The sequence below is a fragment of the Medicago sativa genome, chromosome 7 (assembly GCF_051527215.1).
Source record: "Medicago sativa cultivar Bolivia chromosome 7, Bolivia_mono, whole genome shotgun sequence".
In the NCBI taxonomy this organism is placed as follows: domain Eukaryota; kingdom Viridiplantae; phylum Streptophyta; class Magnoliopsida; order Fabales; family Fabaceae; genus Medicago; species Medicago sativa.
In genome coordinates, this window is record NC_140755.1 from 25,831,289 (window position 1) to 25,843,312 (window position 12,024).

A 12,024-nucleotide genomic window follows, 5' to 3' on the forward strand; every position below is an offset into this window, starting at 1 on the left:
AATGGCAAGTAAGCTGGTTTGTGTTTTTTAATTGAGAAAATGGACTTGAAATATGATTAAGTTGATTTAGAATTTGATTAAGAAAAAAAAAAAAGATCACTTAGGTTTATTGTGAAAAACTTTTTGATGCTTGATTGATTAATTAAAGCATGAAAGTAAACTAACGGAGCATGAAAAAAATAAATGCGCGTGGACTTATGGTGACGTTGGATCACCACAAAGTCCCTAATAATAATATATAAAGCAATAACACACACACACACACACGCACACTATTTTTCTCATTTATGTATGTTACATTTGACCTATTTACATGCTAAATCTATGCAATAAAAATAAATGACGGAAAAGAAATATGCATGAATAAATAATACAAATGCAGAATAATAAATCTAAACTAATAATAATGCATGAGAAAAGAAAAATAAAATTAGAGAAAATAAAAATGCATGAAGAAGAAATTAAAAAAAGAAATACAAAGGGCCACCGGTTCTCTTCATGATTGAATCTCTTTTAACTTTGGAGAGCAGCCACAGTGACATTTTTTGAACAATTAAAATTGAAGGAGATAGCAGATGCAATCTGAGAACATTTGCTGTTAACGATGGATCCTGGAAAAAATAAAGGGAATAACTGCAACAACAGGAGCAAAACGAATGATTGGGGTTTGGAACCACACTTGTTAATTGCAGCAATATGGACTATAAATGCAAAAAGAAAAGTCACGCAGCAGTGTATATATATATGTGGTACGGCTGTGTTGAATTCTTAGCAATTGAAATTCAATAAAAAAACGTAAAAGAAGGAATTCATAATGGATAATGTATGAGTAGTAATGATATGTGAAAACTAATGCAATTCAATATGAATATTACATCAAACAATGAAAGTAAAACAAGGGTAATAATAAATCATTCAAAGTAAGTAGTTACTAATTAATTGAAAATTGCAAGTATGGAAATAGATGAATACGGCAATGTAAAATAGTAGGATTGGAATCAAAATAATTGTAACAGTAGCGATGAAACATGGAAAACTACGGCTGTAAGGTTTAACGTGCAGCATGAATTAAAAAAACAATTGAAATTAGAAACGTTAATGAACAAAGACCTAAAGCAAAACTGAAATTGAAAAGTCCCTCGAAAACAAAGGCTGCTAAAATATATATAATGCGACAGTTAAAGGTTTCGAAAGAAAAAGGCAAAAATAAAATAAAAAGAAATTGAAAAAAACTAGGGTTCTAAAAAATTGCGGCTGCTAGGTTTTGGTTTCAAGTTTGTTGGAATATTTGTGTGGTGTGAAAAAAATTGTGTTGTTGGGTAAAATTGTGTGTCTTTGTGTGTTGGTTATGATGTGTATTTATAGGATTAGGTTTGACGTAGAAATGGAAATCTATATCTATATAATATAAATTTACGACCTGTTTCATGGCCCTTTATGGAAATATTTTTCTTCAATTCTATTCTTGACATGTGTCACCATATTTCATTGTTTTCAATTTCATTCTACTAATGACATGTGGCACTCTAATGTTGTTCTATTCTCAAGCATTTGCATTATTGTCACTTTGTGTATTAATTTTTCTAATTAATATATGGAACCATGTGTATGAATTATGTTGTATTTTTTTTTTGGAAGACCAATTTTATTTTATTTTTTGACATTTTGGAAGACCAATTATATTGTATTATTATATTATTTGTATATACACTACCAAAAAAATATTATTTGTATAATCATGTAATGTAATGTTTTATTATCATATATTTTATAGTTTTTTTGGATATTAAGGAATGAAATTTTAACGAGATTGTTTCATATAATATGATATTTTCAATTATCATATATTTTATAGTTGATATTAAGGAATGAAATTTTAACGAGGTTGTTTTATATAATATGATATTTTCAATTATAACATAAAAATATATGCAGAATAAATTGCATATATTTTTAACCTATTAAAAAGATTATCAGATTTGTAATTTATCACAAAATATAAAATGTAAGCCATATTTTTATCACAAAAAAAAATGTAAGTCACATTTTTATTAAATGTAAATCACCCATAATAACCGTTGTTAAATCATAATAATCCCCGTGCCAAGTATACCCTGATCCACCATTTTTTTTAATGAATTCCCTTGAATTATTCAATATTTATTGTAGGAAGGAAAAAAAAAACGGATACTTTATTTTAGGACATAAAAAAAATTGGAATTGGAGGTATTTAATTGGCATAATTCCATGAACGTATTTAAATTGGAATTGGAGGTATTTGGTAAAAACGGATCCTTGCATAATTTTAGGGAAATAAAAGTCCTATAATAAATTATAGGCATAATTCCATGAACGTATTTTTATTTTTTTTACCAAGAACGTATTGTTAATCCTTGCATAATTTTAGGGAAATAAAAGTCCTATAATAAATTATAGTATTAGGAAACAAAAACGGATGCCCAACAAAAACGCAAAAATGAATCGTAACTAAAAGAAAGAAAAGAAAAAAAAAAGCAAATCACAGGACCGCGTGTAATTAATTTGATGCCAAAATTAATTTGGTTATTTAACCAAATTACCCTGTGAAAAATACTATAAGTTAGACTTTGACTTCACAATTTTTTCACATCACAATCTCGATTCTCTTTCTATCTGTTTTGTTTTTTTTTCCTATTGTTTTTCTTCTTCGCTCTTAACAATCCACATGTCACCGGAAATTGATTTCACCGATATTTTCCTTTCGAAAGAAAATTAAAACATCAGGGTTTGAGTCATTTGGATATGGTTTGTGAGTGACATGAACAATAATAAACTACCTTACTCATTGAAAATGGTTTTAATGGATAATAAGGTTGTTTGACGCTATTTGCTTTTTTTTATGTGTCTAGATCTATTTTTCTATAGTAAATAGTTTATTTTATTATTTTATTTTTTTACATCAATCAAATATGACACCCGAGTTTGTTCCCAATATCTCCCATTTGCATAAAGAATTTTGGAGTATATTGATCGAATGTGGTTGATTTGTTTAGTGATATTTTTTTATATATATGTATATATGTGATCAAGGTTGTATATTTTGCTTATTTGTATAGTTTGCATTATTTAATACACATTAGTATAATTCAGTTATAGGTAAAAAAAAATATAACAGAATTCCCATTCGAAGGAAATATTTCAGTTTTTATTTATTTAAAAAAAAAGATAAACTTTGTGTATCAATTTAGTTGTTGGTAAAAAAAACTGTGTAAAAAAATCTGCAAAAGGTTCATGGACAAAGCCGCATAAATTCTTTTTTTTTTTTTGACGTAACAAAGCCGCATTAATTCAGTTATTTATTAAAAATTAGTTTGTATTGCATACTAGTTTGGACACCCGTGCCAAGCACGGGCTAGAATTTTCTTAATCTGAGGGAGATAATATTATGATGTATCACGTGTTAGTTAAAGACAAATATTGGATAAAATAGCGGAGGATGAACAACAAATAAGTGAAAAAAAAAGATATACATATACTTAAGTCTTAAAATTTTGGATAAATATGTAGTATTATTCTCACTTGTATGGTTGTTTTTTTTTTCCAATTTGTCGATCCACACCAATGTTAACTCCCTTAGAAGGTCCAACGATGATATAATATATTGGTTCAACATTGTGGGGAGCAATTTTTGGTGGTGGATTGCGCATACGGAAGTTGTGACATTTAATGGAGTGATGTTAATTCGTCAAGTGTGTGCGAAAATTTCATATTGTATGCAAGAGATGTTGAACAACATATAAGTTAGGATATCCGTATAGCTAATGTCTTACAACTTTATGTGAAGAAGCGATATCAATTTCACTTGTATTATTGGTCTTAGCCTAATGTGATAATACAACTCATTGTAGGCTTCACAGAAGGCCAAATATTATGATGATTTGTTTTGTTAGTTTTTTTTGTGTAATTTGCTGAATTTTCTACTTTAAATTTTAGTTTTTGAATGTTATTCGCTTTCATGCAATTTTTTTAAATTCAACTTGTTACTATAAATTCCTTCAATTTTTTAGATGTGTTATACTGAATTGACAAACTACATGCTTATTTGATAGTTTAAATTGATGTGGTATTTTTTTTACCATGTTTTGCCTTCATTTGACCTTATTTGACTATGTAAAAAATTACAGATGTAGGGACTCGCACATTTGAGGGAGAGATGTTAATATATCAAATATGAGTTAAAATTCTACAATAGATGGAAGATAAGATTTTGAATAACATATAAGTGAGGTGACCATATACATATGTCTAAAAAAATTGTATGAAAATATGGTTTCAATCTCATTTGTGTCGTTTATCTTAGCCTAATGTGACGATACAACCCAATGCAGGCTACACCGAAAGTTCAACATCATGATGATTTGTTTTCTCAGTTTTTAGGTTTCGTTTGTTTAATATTTTTAATATTAAATTTTAGATGTTGTTTTCATAGTTTTTCTTAATTTTTTTAGGTGTCTTTTTTTTAATATCTATTATTTCAAATTCTTTTTATTTTTGGGTTTTTAGTGGAATATGACAAAGAAATTTTTGGGTTTTTATTGGAATATGACAAAGAAAAATTGTAGATGTGTTATGCTGAGTTGACAAAATACATGTTTATTAGACATTTTAAATTGATGTGGTTTTTTTTAATGATTATGATATTTTGGTAGCATAATTACTGAATTATCTCCATTTTCTTCAATAAACACAATATTACCAACAACAATATTTTCCCTTACCGTTTCTCTCATGTTCAAATTCCTTTTTCATATGATTTCTTTTTCTAATATATTTTCTCTCTTCTCACAAAACAAATGAGTAAAAACGTCCCTCTACGAAACTACTGTCAGCTGACAGTTTTTTAACCATATTATGCCTCTGGGCGTATTTAGTTATTTCACCATATCATAGATACAAAGAGTCTCACGCTTAAGGGAGAGATGTTGATAAGAGTAGATATTGAGCAACATATAAGTGAGATAACAAATATACTTAAATGTCTTAAGCATTTTGATGAAGATGTTGCGTCAATCTCATTTGTGGGGTTTCTCTTAGCGAAATATGATAATGATCCAACCCATTGCAGGCTTCCTCAGAACTCCGAACATTATGATGAAATGTTTTGTTGGTTTTTGAATATCATTTAGTCAATTTTTTTATATTAAATAAAAAAAATTGTTTCATTTTTTATGTTATTTCAATTCCTTCATTTTGGTCTTTAAAGGAATCTAACAATGAAAAAACGCTAATATATTATGCTGAGTAGACAAAATGTATGCTTATTAAACATCTTAATGATTGATAAATAAGATAAATAATTTGATGAGCTACATGTGTATGGGAAAAAAAAAAGCACAAATTTTTGTCTATGATAGATAAAATATATGGTAATGCAAATAAACAAAATAATGTTCCTTCAAAACAAAATGTATATAATTGCATTGAAATCATTTGATTGCCATTATTATTGCTTTAAATACAATAATGAGTGGTTAATTGGTAGTATATATTTCTTTAAAACAATTGATAATGATAATTGATTAGAAATATGATATTTTAAAATTTATATTTAAATATCAACATATATTATTGAAGGAGTACACAATTGAATTTTGAGTAAAGACAAATTTTAATTTCGTATAAAAATTGAGACCCAATTTAGTTTCTAAGGGAAAAAAACACATTTTAGTTCGGAAAAATAAGTATGAAAATTTAGTCTCTATCTTGTGCTATGCTTAAAAATATTTTGTTGGAAAATAAATTATTTCCTTTTAATTATTGTCAGAGATATAATTGTCCCCTCTTTTACTTATTATTTTCCATGACATAATTATCTTTTTTTAAGGAATATTTTTTTTATTATCGTCAAGACATAATTATCTTTTTGTGGATGACCTAATAGCACGAATGTGAGCCGGGGGATGTTGGAATAATTAGTAATCCTATTCTTTGATTGTTTCTCTTGATTTCTTTTTATCTTATTTTTCTCTACTTTTCCACCTTTTTGTTGAATTTCTTTTCAATATATGACTTCATTTCTCTTTAAAACAAAAAATATTATCAACCAAAAAGCAAAACATAAAGTATAAATTGATTCATTTGTTAACGAAAAAAATTCCTACACTTAAATTTTGTTGTAACTTGATAATTTTCAAGATTTACAACTTTTTATTGATCGTGCATCTATTCATAAAATTTCATCTCATTATTAGTATCAAACATTCATCCTCATGTTTTTTTTTTTTTGCTACATTCTCATCTTTCATTTAATGTAAAGTCGTCATATGTTCCAGAATTATTGAACTTGATTTTTGTAACTTTATAATCTCATTCTGAATATTTCACTCTCCTCGAGCTAGACATAAAATAATTAGTAACACTTAAATTATGTAAAATGGTAGGAGAGGGACTAACCAAAATTGCAAACAAATTTTAGTATAATTTTCAGGAAAAACTGCACTTTTTTCTATCATTTTGGTTTAATTTTTTATTTTAAGTTTCCTCTTATAACCTTTCCCCATCACTAACAGAGGAGAAAATGAACTCACATTTGTTCTTATAGAATAGTGAACTTATATTTAATCATATGAGAATTATTTAGTCATATGAGAAAGAAACCTTTTCAACATCTTATTTGTTGTCTTTTGAAGTAAATTTCAAAAAGACTTATATTTGAAAACCCTTTATTTAATAAAAAATAATCTCGAAGAAGTCGAATATACATGAAAACTATAGTTGATGTGCCTATTTGCAAAGTCATTCTCTAAATCTTTGGTATATAGATATACAACTTCTTTTAGACCCAGCTACATTAGATAAAAAGGAAATGCCAAAAAATAAACCGGTCGATTCAAAACCAAATCCAAAAGGATACTAATTTTAACTAAAATATATACCATTAAAAAAATAAAAAGAAATTATTTAGAAATAATCAAACACATTGAAATTAATAGTAGACTGATAAAAACAAATTCAACCAATCCTGAAATGAAGAAGAACGATACCTTTTTTTTTTTTTTTTGACAAAAGAACAACCATACACAAAAACATTAACAATTATTGGTTTTCTCCTTCTTATAAAAACAAAAAGAGACATGATTTTTATTTAAAATGATTATGTGTACAAAAAAATATTGATAATGAAGAATAACCGAAAGAGGTAAGACAATATGAGAAAGAATTATTTTCACAAAAAAAGATAGAATAAAGCAACATAAAAAAAAAGTATATATGATAATTAAATATATTTTGTCAAAAAAATATAGAAAATAAATATGGAATGTTTTTGAATTTGGACTTGAATACATATTAATGCTTTTTAATAACATCAATTATAGGTTTGTTTAAAAAAAACATCAATTATAGGCTATAATGCTTTGAAGAAAAAAAGATAGCCTTAGGTGGATATTTAAAATTCAAATTCATTCCATATATGTGAAAGTATGAGCCTTTTTACATGGATCCGTATATTATAAAAAGATAACATGTTAAGATGAAATAATTTATCAATGAAATGAATAATGAATTTAAATGAATTTTTTTAATAAAAACAATGTAAAGAGAAACATGATAAACATTCAAATCTGGATTACATTGTTGAAAAACGGTGATGATTTCATCATCACTCACATCAAACTTTTTTAGTCTTTATTCGTATGAAACAGTCGAACATCATAAAAAACCAATATAAATAACTTTTTCAGTCTTTATTCGTATTAACAATATAAATATAAATTGCATATTAATAAAAAATGGGAATACAATCTTGGTTTAATTTCAAAGTAACTTTTTAAAAATTAGCAACAAATTTGCTTAATTTTTTTTTTGTAGCAATTCTCATGGTCCAAGACAAAAAATTGTAAATTATAATTAGTGATTATGGTGCTATGAATAAGAAACTTCTATAATAAGCTGAAAATTTTTAATGTATATAGTATAATATTTAAGGCTTTAGTAAAAAAAATTAAGGCATTTTTTTTACAAAAGTTTAAGGCATTGCTGTATACTTAGAAATATTTTATCACAAATAAATTTTAGCATATGTGGTCATATCAATGAACAAAGTTCATTTGATTAAATGTCATAATATTTTCAAATGATATTCAAGATGATAAAAACAACAATTGGGACAAAGACTATCACTGAAATGAATAGAAAAGACCGTGTTGGCTCTATTTTTGGATTCAATTTATGTCCCTAATTTTTTATCGGGTTAGATTTACATCCCCTACTTTTTTTTTCTCCATAAATTTTATTTTTATCTTAAAAAAACTTGTTAGTGTAGATCCTTAAAATGTCAATTATTTTCTATTTATAATTTGCAAAATGTCTTTTTTTTTAGGGAATTAGCAAAATGTCTTGAATAATATTTAAAATGAAAGACATAAGATTTTATTGATTATCATAGTTTAAAAGTTATATATTTAATTAAGAAAAAATATATCATATAAAACAAATGCTTTTTTAATGTCAAATGTTAGTAATTAGTGTTAGATTTTTTTTCTTTCCCGAAACAAAATTAATTGTTTTCTTCTTCATCCAATTTTGTACCAAAAACCTATAACATCATGGAAAAACACATTTAAACGAAACCAATAAATACATTGAATTAGACAATTGATATAACATTAAATGCTTGCATGATTTTGCATCTTTTGTAGAAAAATAAAAGAAAAAAATGTCATGTCCACATGCTATGTTATGGTTGAATGTTGAGTGGAAAAACAAATATTTTGCATGTTATACGAATTATATTTGTTGGAAAAAAAATTATATTTAGCTTATTGTTAAAAAATATGTGTATGATTGAAACCTTTCATGAAAAAATATGTGTATGATTGAAACCTTTCATGATTTTGTTAAATCTAATTGGTCAAAAATTAAGACAAAGGATGCATGAATCCATTTGATTGGTTGAAAAATCAAACAATGATAATAATTTGATGGTTGTCATTGAAATGTGTTTTTTTTTGAGGAGGCAAAGTGCCATTGAAAGATATTAATAAGAAATTAAAAATTCATTTAGTTTTGTTATTATAAGACTTTTGCAACTTTCCACTTATAAATAAGGTAATTAATAAAAATATTAATGCAGTTTTAAAGCATATGTGATTATTAATTTTAATAATAGAATGAATGATGGATAGAAAAATATGACGTTTTTTTTGGTTACAATGCTAATGAAAAAGAAAAGCAAACAGAGAAGAAAAAGAAAAGAACAAAGAAGCCTAAGCTCTAGGGAAGAAGGTTCCCATAGCGTCGGTCCTAATTAAGGGAAGAAGATCATTTGGGGGAGTAACATGGTTGACAAAGTCTTCATTAGAGGTTGCACCAAGCTTCGCGAAGAAATCCGCACATTGGTTTCCCTCTCTAAGGCAATGATTGAGAGTAAAATTTCGAGCTTGAAGAATATCTTTGATGTCCTGGATTATCACTGCATATGCGTGATAGGGAGAAGCATGCCCTGTGAGAAGCTGTATTGAGAGCAAGGAGTCTGAGTAACACACCATGTCGTCAATGCCAGCATCCACTGCCAGCCGCAGGCCACAATGAATTGCAGTAAGTTCTGCGAATAATATATCAGACGTTGCAGCAAGGTAACCAGAAAAATATGACGTTGAATAAAACATAATATTTTTTCATTTAAAAAACATAATAATTTAATAATCTTTAATTAGGATATTAATTTTAAAAATAGTATAAACTCATTTAAATATTTAATTAGGATGAAGGAAATAAAATATTAATGATTGTAAGGTTTACTATTTTTTTTGAAAATGCACTTAAAATTTTAGGGTAGCACCTTGCTCCCTTTTAGTTAAAGAAAAAGGAACTTTTTGACTCAAAAAACAAAAATCAAAGGTGCCATAAAATCGATTTTCTATTATGTATTTCTTATCTTTTTCACTCCAAAGTTATCGATTCAATCAATTTTTTGCAAATAGGATGTATTTCTTCTTGTCTATTGACTTGTTTCCATCTCAAGCATAAAGTAGCAACAAAAAAAAAAAAAAAAACCAAAATAACATATAAAAGAGCAAGATATTAAAAGTAAAATAACAACATAAGAAACATAAGAAAAATTAAACAAAAAAGAATAGATAGATAGAAAAAGTTGTGAGTATTGAGGGATTAAAATAAAACAAAAGGGGGATGAAAGTGATTATATTTGAACGTGGTAATAAAAATCCTTCGTATATATTCTAATTTATATGTGATGCATTTCTTCTTTTCTCTTGATTGGCTTCCATGTCCAAAATAAAGATCCGAACAAAAACAAAGAACATATAAACACCAAAAGAAAATTGAAAAGAGAATATGAATAAGAAACATCAACCAAAGAAATCACATAAAAAGGAACATAAAAATAAGAAATGTTAAATAAACAATAAAACAATAAAAAGTAAAAAAATAAAACAAAAAGATAATGAGGTTGAAAGCAGTGATTTTTTATGGGAGGACGAGGTAGATGAAAATAATAAAAAATCAAATTGTCTATATATAGGGGAAAAATCATATTATGATCAATTTTGATTGGTTGGTGAAAAATAAGTGAGTCATGATTCAATTTTGATTGGCTAATAGAAAATGAATGAGTCAAGATCCATTTTGATTGGTTGATGGAAAAACATTAAATGAAATGGGGTGTATGAAGATGCCACATGTACTTTTGCTAAAAGATGTAAGCTTTTGTATTATATAAAGATTAACACATTTTAAAAAATTAGATCATTGAATTTATTTAAAAAATCTGATCAATAAATGAATTGATATGATGAAAATAAATCAACCAATCAAAATGAAGAATGACTCATTTATCTTAATAATCAACCAATCAAAACGAAGCTTGACGCATTTGTCTTCATTATCTACCAATCAAAATGAAGAACAAAATTTATACACAAATTTCTTAAGGCTACAACATTAGGGAGAGAATTGTAAAATACAAATGATATTTTCCCTATAAATAGATTATCCTTTTTTCATTATTTTCATTGGTCTCTTCATACCATACTCTTAATCATCCCAATATCTATATCTCTCATCCTTTATTTTAATCGGACTTTCATTTTTTTAGTTTCTAGCACTTTTCCTTTTGCCATTTTTGAGTTTTGTATATTTTTCTAAGTCACATGTCTCTGTTTTATTTTCTTATATTTTTCAGCAATGATTATTTTATCTATTTTATATATATTTTTGTTTAGTTACATAAGAATATGCAGTTCAAGCATAAGATTAGGTTCAAACTCGAGAAATTGGTTAATCTAGAAGAAAAAGTGGCAAACTGTCCTCACATTCTTTCGTTTGGCTTATACTCCCTCCGTTTTTAAATATAAGCAAATTTTACTTTTTAGGTTCATTCAATTAATGATGTATGTGGTTTATAATATGAACTACATACATCATTAATTGAATGAACCTAAAAATTAAAATTTGCTTATATTTAGAAACGGATGGAGTAGATCTATATTTTCACTTCCTAATGGTGCATTGTTAGTACGGAAAAAGTGAATGAATGAGAAAATAGATCATTTACTCATCTTTAACTTTTGTTGTACTTTTGACCATTTGATGTGTTGTGTGACATTCATGGTCTTAGACTCTAAAACGAGACATGATTCCGATTGAAAACTAAATGTAAAATCAGAATTTACAAATTTGTATTTTTGTTGTTGTCTATTTCATATTTCATCTGATTCATTTGTTTGTTTCCTATGTTATTGTTTGGATCTATATTTTGTTCTTTTAAACATGTTTGTTAGATTTGTTTATATATCATGTAAGAGTAATATGTGTCCTCCTTATAAAAATAAAATATTATTTTATATAATGCTATATATACATATTCTTATTACCTCCTCCTCCTCCTCCTCCTCCTCCTTCTTCATAACTACATATTTTTACTTTCAAAACAAAACAACACATTTAATATATAAAAACAAAAAAAAACTGCACATTTATATTCTTACATCGCTTTGTACATATAAAAAGAACTAAAAACAAAAT

General features: G+C 26.5%; 1 protein-coding gene across 1 annotated transcript; it reads right to left on the bottom strand.

The window, feature by feature from the left end:
• Window positions 1–9,245: 9,245 nt before the first annotated feature.
• On the bottom strand, window positions 9,246–9,647 carry LOC146905171 (uncharacterized). Its single transcript, XM_085728474.1, has one exon. The coding sequence runs from the start codon at window positions 9,645–9,647 to the stop codon at window positions 9,246–9,248; it is 402 nt and encodes a 133-aa protein (XP_085584600.1).
• Between the last annotated feature and the right edge of the window lie 2,377 nt (window positions 9,648–12,024).